We start from the raw sequence: 16,013 nt of genomic DNA on the forward strand, positions 1-16,013 counted from the left end.
GCATGCTGACCTCGAGCTCTGCGTGAGGCAGCTCTTTGTTTTCGCAGTGCCTGCAGGCACTACAGTTTCTGTAGCTGACCCTACACAGAACCCTACTGTGGAAAATCAAACTTGAAATCCATAGATCAGCCCTGAAAGGGACCTGTCATCCAATCCAACCCTATGGTGGCAGTGGTGTTACATGGTCCTTTCCAAAATGACCACGTTGTTCCATCCTCAAGTCATCTCTTATACTTTCCCCCTATCTACCACAGATAACTTCAAATACTGATATCACTTTTCTCATCCCCACTACTTAATGGATTATTTACTATGGACGAGGGAGAGGAGCTAATGTGGCTGACAACATGTGAATGTTGTAATGCTCATCTAAGTGCAGAGCAGAATCTCATAGTTAATTACCTTTATGCTGTAGGAAGGCTTGGATGACCTTGAGATCTTGATAAATTTGGCTTTTGAGAAAGAAAGGCTGGGCAACTGTTGAATGGTGAATCCTGATCTGAGTTATGAGCTGGCTATGACAGCAGTCAGCCTATTATTTTTGAAACTGGCTGTTCTGTTTGTCCTCTTCAACCGTGCTTTAGGCTGGGAACTTCCTTTTGCAATTTGGGTATGACATCTCAAAGAAAAACAGTTTTAACCTAAATCACTTCTAGCTGTTCACAGTATCAGGGTGATCCTGCTGCTCTTAAATTCTTCCAGTCTTCCTTTGTAACACTGTTTATGAAACACGCATACGCTCATAAAGTATTGTTCTGATGAGGGTTAAAATATCCATACAGACACAAAGCACTTTAGCGCTCCAGAACAGGGCCAAATAAACAGAGACACGCTCTCAGCAGCCATTCTAAGCAGGCTGTTTGTCTACAAACATGTGGAATGCTGCTTCAGATCATCCTCTTGATGCAACAAAGCAGCATCTAATCACTCTAACAAATACAGATTTGTGACATAAGTGATGTAGGAAATAACCCACAAGCTCACTCTGCACTTGCAGGAGAACAGTATTTTTTCTGTGCAGGTCTGAGATGTTCTGAGTACTAAGTAAATATCGGTGCTCAGGAGAGTTCAGCACAGTGTGAAAATTCTCCGTGGACTGGAAATACTTGAACTGTCAAAGGCTGTATAACAGTACTGTATACAGATCGCAGAACCCAGTCCTGCCTATGAGGTGGAAGTGCTATATTTTAAGCACAAATTTAAACGGAAGAATTCTGGGGAGAATCCCGGTAGGACATGTAAATACAAAGCTGTGACTGCAGCCCCAGAGCTGCTATGCGGTGAGCCAGCAGCCCGCGGTGAGGCGGGTTTGGGGCTGGCAGAAGCAGCCGGGATGGCACCGAAGGGCACTACAGTTATGTCCACACCGTCCAGAAATGCTAACTGCTTTAGGACAACTACAAGACAGCGGCTGGTTCCACACATAACGTTGGCTGTTTCAGTGTGACCAGCTGAGGAACTTGCGAAGCACACAGCGCAACGCGAGCGGCTGAGCACAGACCCGCGCGCTCAGCCTCTCGGCTCCCACAGTCGCCCCGTGAGGGAGGTGCGCGGTGACCGTTAGAGCGCGAGGAGCCGCGCTCAGCGGTACCACATGGCGGCGCTCCGTGGTCGAGGCGTGGAAGAAGGCCGCGGGATGGGCGCTCTTGCCGCGCTCTCTGTGGTGCGTGACCTCATCAGTGTGCGACGGCGGCGACAGCCGTGGCGACCGGAAGCTGTGTGCGTGGGTACGGCACGGTACTGTAACGGCGCGCCGTGACGGGGGTGAATGCGGCAGCGATAGGGTCCGGGAGGGCCGCACGGGGTGAGGCGGGCGGGGGGGGGTGACAGGAGAGTCCCTCGGGCCTTTATCCGTGCGTGTCGCGCCTAATGGATGCTCTCCTTCCAGAGCGTTCCTGCTGAGGTCGCTTCCTCTCAGACATGACCACACAGGTAAATCAAAACATAGCATTACTCAGACTGATCGCTACTTGGATGGATTTTTATGCTTTTTATGCATAATACCAATTATTTTTTCTTTCTAGTATGGTATTCTCTTCAAGCAAGAACAAGGTGAGAAGGCACTAACTTGTACTTCTTAATTCTGGCTTCCTCGGGTGACGTAGAATAGATTTGCTACTGCGATCACCGGGGGTGTCCATGTTATGTGTACATCAGAGCAGCTTTCAGTACAAACAAAATAGCTGCTGTGTTCAGAGCAGTGAGAGCTGGGTGTTACTGCTGCTGCACAGCAGGCAGCTCTTCCTGACCAGCAGCAGGGTGATTTGTTTTGCTGATTGGACTCTCGTGCGTTCTGAAGCTGTCCTGGGAAAGGTGTAGAGGCACTGTGGCTGTGGTGGTGTGTTCTTGCAGCAGCAGGTGCAGTAGACTTAGGATCAAAGCCACCATGATTTCTGCTTGATAAAACTTCCTTCCGTAAAATTTTCTACTAGGACACAGATGTTTGGACAAGCAGTCTTAAAATGATAAAACAACACACACAAAAAGAGTAATTTTCTGTTTTAATCTCCTTGCTGGGGGGAAGAGTGTGTTTTGTTTTTAACAAAGTACTTCAAGATGTAATAGAGCTTCCAGTCTGCTGGGAGTAACTGCTGTAAAAATTAACTCTGAATGTGTTTAAAGTTTGTCTTGGTGGATGATTCTTATGTCTTCATCAGATAGCTTGCAGCAGATGGATAGTATAATCTTAGCTCTTTTAGTACACCTGAGGGCTACTAAACAACTTACAAGATAATTAATGCTAATTAGGAGACAGCCCATGAAGTAACTGAGAGAGAGAGAGAGAGAGAGAGAGAGAGAGAGAGAGAGAGAGAGAGAACAAGATGACAAGGAGAGTAAGCAGTATGAGTAACAATGGCAGGTTATTTAGGGCATAAGGAAATAAAACAATCAAAAAACAAAACAGAAAAATGGGATGGGACCTCCCGGAGCTCCCAGTCAGACAGAAAGCTTTGTTGTAAACTAGATAACACAGATTTATTACAATTGTTTATTATTTCATTGATTAAGATACAGATATCTATGTGAGAATGGTAACAAAGAAGGGCTCTGCATTGAGATGATGCTCCTTTTGCATTAGGCTTGTTTATTTGGAGCTTTCTGTGTGTGGAATATTGCTTCTGCATGTGCTTAGCAATTCTCCCTTTTCTAGGAACAGACTGTATATGTTTGCCCCAGGCATGTAACTGTGTCACATCTAGATATTCATTGGCCTATCTGCTCTGCAGGAAGTAAAAACTGGTTGCTGTCTCACATCAAAAGAGAGTACTTTAACTTTTAGTTTCTACGCTTTCATTCTCTCTTAGCTCATGATGATGCCATCTGGTCAGTTGCCTGGGGAAAGAATAAAAAAGATGGTTCTGAAACTGTGATCTCTGGTTCTTTGGATGATCTCGTGAAAGTCTGGAAGTGGTAAGTGAAGTGCTTTGTATTGGATGCTATGAGCAGTTTTAACCCTGGGAAGTTGTTGGTACGGAGTTACAGCAGTCTTAAATTTGCACAGGCTGCAAGGATGTTAGAAATTACATCAGAGAAGGGGTAGCATAGCATACAGCTCTTCTCTTGAGCAGGCCTTATCTTTTTCTCTTGGAGTGGTAGCATTCTGGGATGCTTTACATTTTTAAGAACACAAACCCTTTTGAAAAGACATCACATTTTCCACGCCTTTTACCAGTTAGTGGTAGAACTTGTATTTTGAAGCCAAAGAATTAGAAATGCAACTTTTTATGAGGCATTGGGAAGGAATGTGTCTGCTGTGACGTGAATAACGGGAGCAATATAAAAAAGGAAATGTCATCTTCCTTTCTGATAAAAATAAATAAATCCTTGTAATCCTAATAAAGTAGCACTGATGTGTGCTTTGGCAAAGAATTTTTTCTCTCCCTCAGATGAAGATAGGCGTGTGCTTCACTTTAGTTACTTGAGTTGCTCTGTTGTGATATAAAAATGTTAGTCGTTGTTTCATGTTATGGAGGCAGATGAAGTCTGTTGTGTAAGTACTCATATATTGCTGTGGAATGGTGATTTCTGTGGGAATACTTAGAAATGTAAAATGAAGTACTTACTTTGCATAAATATGAAAAATAATTAATTTGTTGGTTCTTTCCTTTGAGTAGCATAGACAATTTGTGCATTTCTGTCTTTGCTTTTCACTTAGATTGCCCCCTGGCTGACCGAAATGGAGAACTGTGGGTTATCTTGTTTGTTCTGTCTGAGGTTTGAGACTGATAAAGTACTCCTCAGCTATTCATAACTTTTTTTCCCCCTGTAACAAAAGGAATGATGAAAAATTGGATCTACAATGGACATTGGAGGGTCACCAGCTAGGTGTGGTGTCTGTGGATATCAGCCACACGGGTTCCATTGCAGCATCCAGCTCCCTAGATGCTCACATTCGCCTTTGGGATTTAGAAACTGGCAAACAGATCAAGTCAATAGATGCTGGCCCTGGTAAGACACCAGTGTTAAGCTGTGTGTATATAAGATGTGTACTAACTAACACTAGGGGATAAATACTGGACAGTGTATAACTAGAGTACATGAGATGACTGGAATTTTTTCCAAATCTTTCTTTGCTTGCAAAATCTTAAATTCTTAATGATTTTTACCAACTCATCACAAAGTAGTACTGTAACAATTCCCATACAGATACATAAAGCAAAATGGAAACCACTTTGCCTCTTCCACATATATAATATAAGGATATGTAAATAAAAAAAAAAAAAATCACAATTCAGACTGGTTATAAAGTCTGAACTTGCTAATGATATCTAGTTGTGCATTGAATTTGAGCTGTGTATGTGATGCTTATTTATGCAGTACATTCAAGCCTAAGGGAGCAAGGCAAATTACAGTAAAGCTGAAGTCTGTTGGTTGATGTTGCATTCTCCAAGTTGAAATGCAGATTATTTCATTATTGTCTTATTCTAAATATGTCATTGATCCACCGGCAAATCCTTTATTTAAGAACAATTTTGGAGTGCTTCGGGTAATTAATAAATTATTAATAAATTAATATATAGGTCTGTAGAAGTGCTTGAGTTATATTGTGCCAGGTAAACACATTACCTGACTCTCAGGTTTTTTAATTCACTCACAAGGCACGTTGGTCCACGTTGCATTCTTTTATCTGCATATTTCTCCTGTGTCTTCAGTGCTTTGCTAGCTGCTAGCATTTCTTTCTTTTACTGGCTTAACATCTTTTGTCATGAGGAGAAAAGAATTCAGACTTCACTCAGTCTTAATTCTAAACCTGTTGTTACAGGAGGAGCTACTAAAACCAAGACCATGGAAGAAAATAGCATTTTTCACTAAGCTGAAATAAACGTTTTGTGCTGCACTGCATTAATTATGTAGAAGGAAGTTAACATTAATGAGCTGGCCCACTGTTACTCTCTACACTGTTACACTGTACACTGGAGTTTGGAATATTAAGAATAGCACAAACGTACGCATCCAGAACTGCCATCGTTGGATAAGGGCCAGCAAAAGTACTCAGATAACTGAATTTTTGCTGCTGTTTTTTTTTTTTATTAATACAGTTGATGCTTGGTCCCTGGCTTTTTCACCTGATTCCCAGTTCCTTGCAACAGGAAGTCATGTGGGAAAAGTAAATATTTTCGGTGTTGAAACTGGAAAAAAAGAATATTCTCTGGACACTAGAGGAAAGTTCATCCTTAGCATTGCATATGTAAGAAGCACAATTAATAATTTCTTAAGTGAAATATGTTGTAATGTGTTGTCAATCAAATTTTGTTCTTCCTTCAGCTAATTTCTATGTAACATTGTCAGCCATACTTTGTGACAAGGTGCCAAGAGCACTGGGGAGGTACATAGCAGGAATTCTTACAGTTGTTAAATGCATACTTCTTGTCTTGTCTTACAGAGCCCAGATGGAAAATACTTAGCCAGTGGAGCAATAGATGGCATTATCAATATTTTTGATATTGCAACTGGAAAACTTTTGCACACGCTAGAAGGTAATGAGTTGCATATTTGCATTATCTAAGTTATTGTTTCACTCAAGAAAATGGATGGATTTAACAAGTCGTTATCAGATAGAACAGCCATGGCATAAATGATGTTTCTTTTCCATTAGATCTTATTTATTTAGTGTACTCTAACACATAATATAAACTCAGGCTTGTAGTATAAATGCCTACCTTAAAATGTAAATATCAGTCATGCTTAACTCAGTTTTTAGACTGCAGTTTCTTCTGGTGTTGCACAGTTGTGTATTGCACAAATGAGGCAAATTGTGCTACTGTGCATGTGGTTTTTCTTCTCATTATGGTGTCAGAGAAAACAACTGAACAAGTTGTAAAAGATGCACGTTTTTAAGATAAATGTGCTTTTAATGTTCACGCAGTTGTGCCCAGTGTATAATAAAGAACCCAACAACTTCAAACATGATGAATCATGTTAGAAAGTATGATGCTCGTCCTATCAGAAAGCAGTGTGAGATCAGAAAATCATACATTTTCCTATATTAAGATCCACAGCTGTGCAAACAGGAGAGTACTTTTGTGTTGGAGTAGACATGCTTCAGCATTCAAAGCTCTGAACTACCGCCAATTTCCACTGTACGTTGTATGAAGAAGCAAAAGCAGAGTGGTTGCTTTCTTTTAGAAATGCTGTTCTGGCGTAACTCCTTACTGTTGCTGTCATTAGTAAGTGAAGAGCTACGTTGTAAGCCATGAATACTTCAATTTCAGGTCATGCGATGCCTATTCGTTCCCTGACATTTTCTCCAGACTCTCAGTTACTTGTAACTGCTTCAGATGACGGCTACATCAAAATCTACGATGTGTGAGTTGTCATTTTGCAACACATGCTAACAGTAAAGTAACTACTTTAAAAGGCCAATGCTGTAATAAATACAGCAAGCTCTCCACTCTTTCTAATCCTGTTCAGCTTTTGGAGATCACTTTATCTAATGAATAACCTTAGCTTAAGTACTAAAACACAAATCCTCTAGTTTTTAAAAAGCACTTAGGTGGATGGTAGCCTTAGCTTGCAGACAAATGACTTTTCTCATATTTGGCCCTGTAGGGAACAGGTTGTTTTGTGTATCTGTCCTGTGTATCATCTCAAACATCTGTAACCAACAAATGATACTGTGTATGACCTTTTTCTCTTGCACTATGCCAAAACTTAGAAGACCTTGGGGAGAAAAGGAACCACCTCAGTGATCTTCACTCCCCTACACCTGCATTACTGTGCCTTCTTCATAGAAGTTTTTCAGGTCCAACATTTCTTCCACCTATGCATCTTTTTAGTGGCCTCTTTTTAACTCTTGAAATGGAAAAAAAAAGAACTTATTTCAATACCATTCTGCTTGGATGAAAAAATGTCCAAAAGTCACCTTCTGTAATCTTTCTGTTGAACTGTTAGGAGTACAGTAACTACAGTATGATCTGATTGCTTTTTCCCTGGAGTTTAGAAGGCAAATATTGATGTTATAATTCTGTGTTTTCTAAATTTGTTCTTTCTACAGACAGCATGCCAACTTGGCTGGCACACTGAGCGGTCATGGATCCTGGGTATTAAATGTAGCATTTTGTCCTGATGATACCCATTTTGTTTCCAGGTACTAACGAGTTAAAAATCCTTTATGCTTATTTAAAAAAAAAAATTATAAAGAGAAATCGATCACGAAGTAGCTGTGTTCAAACATTCCAATAAAAGGCTCAAGAGACAATCTGCAACATAATAGCAATTGTGAACAGGGTAAGTCATCCCAGTGCAGTGTAGTTCCCTCCAAGTGAAAAACATCTTAACCTCTAAATGGGCAATTTGATTCTAGAGACCTGAAAAGCTGTTATTAAATAAAAAACAAGTACAATCTACTGTAGTATTACATGTTGATCTAGTAGATTAACAACTCTTCAAACAGCTCAGACAAGGTGACCCAGGTTTACATAACATGCATTTTTTTATCTTTGTATCAAGAATCTTGAAAGAATTTTCTGGCTAAAATGGGAACCTTCATTTTTATGTTGCATATACAGGACCAGTGAATGTATTTTATAGGTCACTGGAACCTGCTGGAAGACACGTGTCTTTGTTTCTGAACTGCAGTTAATCTATTAATTTAGGTGTTGATCAATATTACTTTTTCAGTTCATCTGATAAAAGTGTAAAAGTTTGGGATGCTGGAACAAGAACCTGTGTTCATACTTTCTTTGACCACCAAGACCAGGTATGTTAGGAACTTAAAACTGTTCTGTCTACTGCTGCATTAATTCTCTATCTTAACAGGAAAATGTAAGGTGTGCAGTTATCTGCATTTGTGTTTAAAATTAGAACTATAGCTTTGGGATTTATCTACATCTTGCTATAATGAAATCCTCAAATTGTTAGTAATTTTTAGATACTTAATATCAAACTAATATTTCAAGGGTAGAGATAGATGTCTTCCACAACTCATTTTTAGAGGTTCGAATGAGGACAATCCCAGATGGCTGAAGGAATTCTTATCAAGCTCCACTGTTTTATCTTTGTCTGTGGTCTTATTACTTCAGACAGCACACAGATGTGTAAGGGGGAAGTATTATAAAAGCTTGATAAGCATCCTTGATACTTCATCCTTAAATGCCTGTAATGTTACTGTAGACTCCCAAGAGAGCAGTCTAAGAGCACATAAATCAAGCCTAACATTTTCAAACTGGGGCAAGTACACATGGGTAGTTTTCAGATATGTAGAGGATGAATGATCTGTGGCCAGTAGGAAGGTAAAGTCTTTCCAGACAACTAGAGGGCACACTGCTATTGAACCAAATCACCTCAAATGGGTTATTCTTAAATGATCCTCTTTTGCTTCTTCTGGTCAGTATATAGAACTTGCTGCAAAGACAAATGCATTTTTGCCTTACTGTTTTCTCTGATAATCTTCCTTATGTCCTATTTGCAGGTTTGGGGTGTGAAATATAATGGAAGTGGGTCCAAAATTGTATCTGTTGGAGATGACCAAGAAATCCATATTTATGACTGTCCTGTTTAAATGTCTTGACTTAAATGCTTTGGTTTTCTGCTGTAGCATTTCTTAAAAATACTGCAGTCCTTGTATTATTACCTTTTTAATATTAAAAAGCATTTTAGTAATGCTGAAGAAATGAGATCATTTGTAATTTCAATTCTGTTTAGCATGGGAGAAAGCTTTACTTTTTTAAAAATAAAAGCTACCGCTGCAATTAATTTGTGGTTTTTGGAGAAACATTTGTAGAAGGATAGAGTCGTGTAGAATAACTGCTCAGTTAAGCTACCACTGGTATTTGTTCCCTGCCTTCACAGAAATAGATGAGAGCGAGAAATTGTTGTTCAAGCTGCTCAAACTTATTTTAGGAGTAGGGAAAGTGACAGACATTAGGATAGGCTTTGCTCATCTTCATGTTGCTCCTGGAAGTGAGAGAGGGTCATTTAAGTTGAACAGCTGTTCCAGTAATTGTATGGTGACAGGTGCCTGAGCATGGTTTAATCTCAGTAAGGGGCAGTACACCTCTTTTCAACTGTGACTTCAGTGATTCTGCTGCAAGGAAAACAGCTCAGAGGGATAAGTCATCTTTTTACTATGCTATTTCATGGTCTTAGAAATGGGAGTAGCATAGCCAAGGCAGGTAGTTTCATAATAATATGTATCTTAATCAAAGCTGAAATACCTACTGCCCAAGAGGAAACAACACTTTCTAGAAAAGGTTGAGGTATGATCTCTCAAAAACCTAAGTTCTAGTTTTATTTGGAAGCATTATGGTGTATGTCATTCTGAAGCACAGAGGACGCTATACACATTAAGGTTGTAGATCTGTAAGTTCTTACACTTGCAATAGGCTAGTATTCTTTTAATGCTTAGCTTTATGTAGAGAAGAGGGAAAAGATTATTATGGAGGAAGAACATTTGATATACAAGAGGAATACAGCTAACAGGGCTGCAACATGCAAAGTTAAGTATACAAAGGAGAGCAGGGACTTGAATTTATGTAGAGATTCTAGATTGGCTGAAGAAGTACAAGAAAAAACAAAAGGTGAAGTTCTATTTATTAGAAGTAACTTCTGCTATGTTTTATTCTATGAAATTAATTTTTCAGTATGAAAATATTTACATAAGACACTACTCAACTTCTACCAGTATTGTGAGAGTCTTATATAAATAGCATCAGTGAAATAAACTGAGAACCTTCAAAGCACAAGGAAACATACCAACTCAGTTGGTTCTCAGCTGTGTGACATTTGCTTTATATATAAAGACAAGAACACAATATAAATTAGTTACAAAAAAAAAAGTGATACTGACAGCGCAGCAACTCAATTTGCTGAACACAAAGACCACAAGCAGTGGCTATTTCAGCCATGCAGTTTTCATTGTGAAAATTTACATTTTAGGCAATATCAACTCCACCTCAATTTAAGATGTCTGACACTGTACACCTGTTCTTGGACCATCCTCATCTTCTTCATATGCTTCTCCTCCACTGTTACGGTAGGTTTGCTCACTTGGGTCAAAATCTTCAAGGTCTACTTGATCCATCTCATCTGTAATCATGACATCTTCTCTTGGAGGAAGTAGAGCCTCCAGCATATTCAGTTTCTCCCTTGGAAGCCAGTGCTGCTCTGGAAACTGGACCTAGGATTTATTTAAAATTAAGTTATTTCTGATGCTAATAATTTGTTTGCTGCAGTAAATAAGCAGTCACTTACCAGAAACTGTATAATTAAGCTGCCTCTGTCCATTGGAGATTTGTAGATAGGCATCCCTTCATTGTAGATACACTTCAGGTCACCGTGTTTTATCACTTCACCTACACAAAAGTTGGGAGTTGTTTAATGTGATGGAAGTTCAACTATCAAAAGCAATGTTTTGTTTTCTAAAGACTAGGGAAAATTGTGGATTGAAGAGTACTAAAACCAAACTGAATAAAAGAAACACTGAAATAAGCTCCTTAAGAGTATTTCATCTACTGTAAAAAATAAAGTCAGCTAATTCAGCCTGGTGGCTGTGCTAAGAGAAGCAGATGATCTAATACAGTTTATAGACTTAAATCCCATAATTGAAGTAGAGATTTCATAAGAAGCATTTGACATCTTTAGCTGTAACTCCACATGCAATATTTAGTTGTCACTCTTTTCAATCCTGAATTAAATGACTGCAAGCGTAATTATAGTTTGTTGCAGCAGCTGATTAAGAACAGACAGCATAATCAAACAAGCATTTTGTACGTCACCAGAATTCTGAAGACCTACCTGGTCTAGATGATATGACAAGGACTCTGTTATCAAGAGTTTCAATAGTCTTTTTGAAACCACATAAAGCCTCTGAGAGTTGAATTCTCATTTTTGTAATTAAGTCATGGCCTCGTCTCTGAAAAACACCATGATCCTTTTGATCAAGCACAATTATGACATCACCAGGCTCCAGATCAGGCTCCTGATCACCTTCTCCATGAAACACTATCTTTTGACCATCTTTCATACCTACAGGAAAAGAAAGCACTTTATTCTCTGCAGACCTATTGGACTGGGAATAGAGAATACACAACAAATACTCAGTTCTCACCTTTATCAACATGAACTTCTATGATCTTTTTCTCTCTTACAACCTTACATCCATTGCAGTTGTCACACCTGTCCTTTGGATTTATTCTTTCACCTTGGCCTTTGCATTCTGGACACACAGTCTGGATTTGTTGTACCATGCCAGGTCCTATTTGCTGAACAAGAACTTGCATTCCTCTTCCTTTACATACAGGGCACTTTTCTACTGCACCTCTCTTTCCACCATAACCTATGGCAAGAAGAAGTTAAAGATATTTCAAAGACCAGAATTAGTCTACAATAGTCAAGCTAAAACTCACTGACTTCAGGAGAACCTTTAGAGTAACTCAGAGTCCTTCTATAACATATTTCCAGTGTAATTACAATACAGTTTCTATGACAAACATGTCTCACAAATTAAACATTTTTACATAAACTAGTCAAGTTATCTAAGCACAGCTTATTTTACTAGTCTTTTCCCCTCTATCCCTCAATACATCTTTGTTTTCAATTATCAACATACAGCATTCCAGAGATGAATATGCTATAAACACCCTGGAAAGAACTTGCTTACAAAATATTTCATTAAGTACTACAACACAAGACCGCATTAAGTTTAACCTCAAGACCAGACATCATGATACTTAAGAGTTGTAAAATGAGTTGCTTAATTGAAGCTAGCCTTCTACCCACAATGATTCAAGGAAAAAAACCCAGCTAGTTATTAAAGCTTCTAATTAAAGTATTTAAGTGTAATTTTCAGGGAGTTTATGGGCACCTTAATCAAGCCCACCATTAGATCAATAGCTTAACACCACTGCGTTTAGGAAGACAGCCTTACTCGTGGCTAAGCACTGGCATAAAGCAGTGCAAAGAAGCAAGTACACTGATAAATATTCAAGAAAAACAGAAAATTCACTTTGTTGCTAGTCTTCCACTACATTCTTTAGAAGAATCATGGAATAAAACGTGTTTGAAACCACTACTTATTTTACCTTCACATTTCCCACAAATAACATTTTTTTGCAGTGCCAGTTTCCTTGTAGCACCATTATATAAGTCTTCAAGAGATACACCTAGCTGGTGCACAACATTCTTGCCTTAGAGAAAGAGAAAAAAAAAGATTAATTCTGGTTCAGCAACTCAGAGGACTAATGCTTATTTAAAGGCTTCTATACTTGTTTGTACATGCAGTCTCACTGAAGAAACAAAGTTAATTCCAGACTTGGAACAGAGCTCATCCCCTTAAAAGCAGGTGCTATCAGCTTCCACTGAGCAGCACTCACTTAAGTCAGAACATAAAGTATAGCTGTAGTTAAGCAAAGCATCATTAACACCACTCTATCCCTACTCTTTCCCCGATTTTATAAGCTTAACTGAAAGGAAAAAGATGCAAGGACACTACCAGCTTCAGATCTACTCAATTTAGAAATGGCTATTAGGCCTACCTACGTATGCCACTTCATAGCATAGTTTCAAAGTCTTTATAGCAAGTTACTACTCGCTCTTCCAGCAGACACTGGAAATGAAAAGAAGCAGTTGTGCTTTTGGCAGCATTATATGCTCAGCATCACAATTTCTCTCAAATCTTTTCCATTTAGATTTAGAACAACTTCAGCTTAAGTTGATGGTGTCCTTTGAAGCAAGTTGCCCAAAGCACATGAGCAAGTAAGGTACAGATTTTGAAAGATGATAACTTAAAACCCATCTGCTAGCCGTCTCAACCACCATTTCCCCCTCCCCTAGAGATTACCCACACCCATTTTAACAAAAAAAAAAAAGCACAACTCAGAAAGATTGCTAATAGCTACATCATGTTATCTACTTAATTTTGCTACTAGAATAACTAATATTATAGTTTACTTCATCTATTGTTTTAGCTAGTAAAACCCATACTATGTGCACTTAGCAGAACAGCAGTACTACAGCACGGGTGTTTTATGCTTAAGTGCATGGTTAGAGTTTCTAGAACTTGTTTAGAACTGTGTACCTCTTCTCTCTCTATTCATTCGGCCTCCACCACCAAAGAACATGTCAAAGATGTCCATGGGTGAAGAGAAGCTGCCGCCACTCAGGCCTCCTTCTTTAATAGCCTGCTCCCCACCCTGGTCATAGAGGTCCCTTTTCTTTGGGTCCGACAGAACTTCATATGCCTGGGATATGAGTTTAAACTAAAAAGAAAAAAGAAGCTCTGAACAACTATGACCAAGAGGAAAAATAAGCCTCTCATTTACAACTGAATCTTCAGACTGAGCCGCTTTAACACTTACAACATTCATTCTTTTCCAAGAGGAAACTCCCTAAACAATTAAGTCACAGACCCTACTAGTACACTTTAGTCTATGAAGAACAGCTCCTTTCTCCCTCCCACCCACCAAGTGTTACAAGTGAACTTAACCCAGAGTCACATCCAGCTTACAGGCGTATGCTAACTGCCCCTTTGGTGATCACTGGTTGCCAACATTATATACTCCTAACACATCTGTTAAGAAAGGGGGTATCACATTATCGCTGTCCCGAGTGGCTCCCCGATGGTCACTGGCCAGTGCCAGTCATTCTAGAGCTAAATGGAGATGCTTTGTAGACACTGAGCTCCTACAGCTAGATGAAATTAAGACGGTACTTTTAACTTTAGTTGACAAGACACTGGTGTTCTACTCATTACACACGGGAAGACTTAAAATACAAATCAAAACATCGTCATAAAAAAGAGATTATTTTTGAGTAACTATTCCAAGGTTCCTGTCACTAAAATAGTAGACAAACTAACCCCAGCTATTTTTGAACACAATTTGCTATTACTGAGATGACGAGCTCCAGTGTGAACATCATTTACTTATGGACAGGTCAACTGGCGGGCCAAAATTAAGAGCAGATGTTAGCTGAGCTCACTTTACTACTTCACTAGTTTTAGTACTCTGAGTTAGTGTACCAGATGCACAGAAACTGAAGCTTCCTTTCCAGCAGTGAGATATCAGACCAATTCACAGAAAGATGCAGCAATCACCCAAGTCTGATTGGCTTTCCACAGTCTTCCAGCCGCGATGCTCGTTCTCAGACAAGAAATTAAGTTCAGCGGGTCTCTCTCAGTGCCTGGGACAGCTCTGTTTGTAAGCAGAGCACTCACGGTGTAAGCCATAGGATGGTGACCCCATCCGCCAGGATGCGCTGATCTCAGGGCAAGCTGCCCGGCAGCACGGCACCGCGAGGGCACCGGGGGCTCCCCTGGCTCTGCCCGCTTCTAAAGCATCGCTCCTAGGACGGGACTCAGGCCTACGAGCGCAAGCAGAGCACTAAGACCCGCGCTCAACCATTCACCCTCTGCAGTAGGACGGCTCCCAGCGCAGCCCTGCCCTCAGCACTGCCACCGGCCGCGCTCTAACAAAGGCCGCCCCAGGAGCCGCCCAGCCGAGCACGGAGCCCAGGCGGGGCTACCAGCACGGGGACCGCCGCCACCCCCCGCGGCCCGGCCCGCAGCCTACCCGTTCGCCCTCGCTAGGGTTCTTGTCGGGGTGGTACTTCAGCGCCAGCTTGCGGTAGGCGCGCTTGATCTCCTCGGAGGAGGCGGTGGGTTTCACCTGCAGGATGTCGTAGTACTCCGTCTCCTTCACCATGGCGCTCTGCGGGGACGCGCCGCGCCTACAAAGCCTGGAACGCCTACAGCGCGCCTAAAGGCCGCAGCCGCTCACCGCTGCCCGCACCTCACCGCCGCAGCGCGCTCAGCGACCTCAACGATGGCCGGCGCTCCGCCTCTTCCGCGGCTTTTATAGCGGCGCCGGCCGAATCTTCTGGAATGACGCCGCGCTACGTCACGGCGCTGGAACGGTCTGGAACCCGTGCGCGTGACGTCACCGCGGGGAGCGGAGCGCCAGGCGGCGCCTCAGGGGGCGGGAAGGTGACAAGGGGCGGGCCGAGTGGAGCTGCGTGTTGGGCGGGCCTATGGTGGGGGGGGGCTGAAGACTCAAGCTGATTAATTTGTTATGAGGTGATGCGTCGGTTCTGTGAGGAGACGCTGTGGTGTGTGCGCTGTGGGTGTAACAGGGGCTCTGAGCAGCCCGTTTGCTGCTAGAAGCAGTAGTTAGTGAGTGTTGTCCCAGAAGTGCAGCATGGATGAGTCTCTTTGTTTTGTGTTCTCTCTCTTAATTGGAGTGAGCTACTGGATTACCTTTACTTTATCTTTGCTTTCAAATATTTGTTTTCTTTCATTTTGCTTCCGTTTGGTATTTTAACCTCATTATTTATTGAGAGAATTAGCAAAGTAGGAGGAGTTGGTGTTTTGAGGCAGAGCGAACACAGAGTGTATTACCTGTGCTGCTTTCATAGAATCATAGAATGGCCTGGGTTGAAAAGGACCACAATGATCATGTAGTTTCAACCCCCTGCTATGTGCAGGGTTGCTGACCACCAGACCAGGCTGCCCTGAGCCAAACCAGCCTGGCCTTAAATGCTTATCTTGATAATTGAAGATAGTGTTATGCCTCTGAAGC

General features: G+C 41.0%; 2 protein-coding genes across 6 annotated transcripts; one reads left to right on the forward strand and one right to left on the reverse strand.

Moving 5' to 3' along the window:
* Positions 1 to 1,579: 1,579 nt before the first annotated feature.
* On the forward strand, positions 1,580 to 9,195 carry WDR61 (WD repeat domain 61). 4 transcript variants are annotated; one of them, XM_010717340.3, is made up of 11 exons: positions 1,669 to 1,727; positions 1,889 to 1,932; positions 2,025 to 2,052; positions 3,306 to 3,411; positions 4,277 to 4,449; positions 5,541 to 5,689; positions 5,885 to 5,978; positions 6,714 to 6,807; positions 7,496 to 7,588; positions 8,122 to 8,200; positions 8,912 to 9,195. In XM_010717340.3, exons 2-11 carry the CDS (start codon positions 1,921 to 1,923, stop codon positions 8,999 to 9,001), a joined length of 918 nt encoding a protein of 305 aa, XP_010715642.1. In that variant the 5' UTR covers positions 1,669 to 1,727; positions 1,889 to 1,920; the 3' UTR covers positions 9,002 to 9,195. The 4 variants fall into 4 exon arrangements, with proteins under 4 accessions (XP_010715641.1, XP_010715642.1, XP_003209407.1 ...); XM_003209359.4 differs by having other exon boundaries at positions 1,692 to 1,737; XM_010717341.3 differs by lacking the exon at positions 1,669 to 1,727 and adding an exon at positions 1,737 to 1,804.
* Positions 9,196 to 9,781: 586 nt separating this feature from the next.
* Positions 9,782 to 15,268, reverse strand: DNAJA4 (DnaJ heat shock protein family (Hsp40) member A4). Of its 2 annotated transcripts, XM_003209360.4 has the most exons (7): positions 15,009 to 15,268; positions 13,517 to 13,697; positions 12,522 to 12,626; positions 11,549 to 11,776; positions 11,236 to 11,466; positions 10,693 to 10,793; positions 9,782 to 10,618 (listed from the first exon to the last, which is right to left on the reverse strand). In XM_003209360.4, exons 1-7 carry the CDS (start codon positions 15,138 to 15,140, stop codon positions 10,400 to 10,402), a joined length of 1,197 nt encoding a protein of 398 aa, XP_003209408.1. In that variant the 5' UTR covers positions 15,141 to 15,268; the 3' UTR covers positions 9,782 to 10,399. The 2 variants fall into 2 exon arrangements, with proteins under 2 accessions (XP_003209408.1, XP_019474982.1); XM_019619437.2 differs by lacking the exon at positions 13,517 to 13,697 and having other exon boundaries at positions 15,009 to 15,245.
* Positions 15,269 to 16,013: the final 745 nt, after the last annotated feature.

Source organism: Meleagris gallopavo, chromosome 12 (assembly GCF_000146605.3).
Source record: "Meleagris gallopavo isolate NT-WF06-2002-E0010 breed Aviagen turkey brand Nicholas breeding stock chromosome 12, Turkey_5.1, whole genome shotgun sequence".
In the NCBI taxonomy this organism is placed as follows: Eukaryota; Metazoa; Chordata; class Aves; order Galliformes; family Phasianidae; genus Meleagris; species Meleagris gallopavo.

Bases quoted from the DNA above. Each gene is read 5' to 3' on its own strand.
- WDR61 (XM_010717339.3), top strand. From the start codon at position 1,595: ATGGCGGCGCTCCGTGGTCGAGGCGTGGAAGAAGGCCGCGGGATGGGC. The intron at 4,450-5,540 runs GTAAGACACCAG...TTATTAATACAG, and splicing joins GTCAATAGATGCTGGCCCTG to TTGATGCTTGGTCCCTGGCT. The intron at 6,808-7,495 runs GTGAGTTGTCAT...TTCTTTCTACAG, and splicing joins TACATCAAAATCTACGATGT to ACAGCATGCCAACTTGGCTG.
- DNAJA4 (XM_003209360.4), bottom strand. From the start codon at position 15,140: ATGGTGAAGGAGACGGAGTACTACGACATCCTGCAGGTGAAACCCACC. The intron at 11,467-11,548 runs GTGAGAACTGAG...CTTTTCCTGTAG, and splicing joins AGAAGTTCATGTTGATAAAG to GTATGAAAGATGGTCAAAAG. The intron at 10,794-11,235 runs GTAGGTCTTCAG...ACTTTTGTGTAG, and splicing joins TGTCATATCATCTAGACCAG to GTGAAGTGATAAAACACGGT.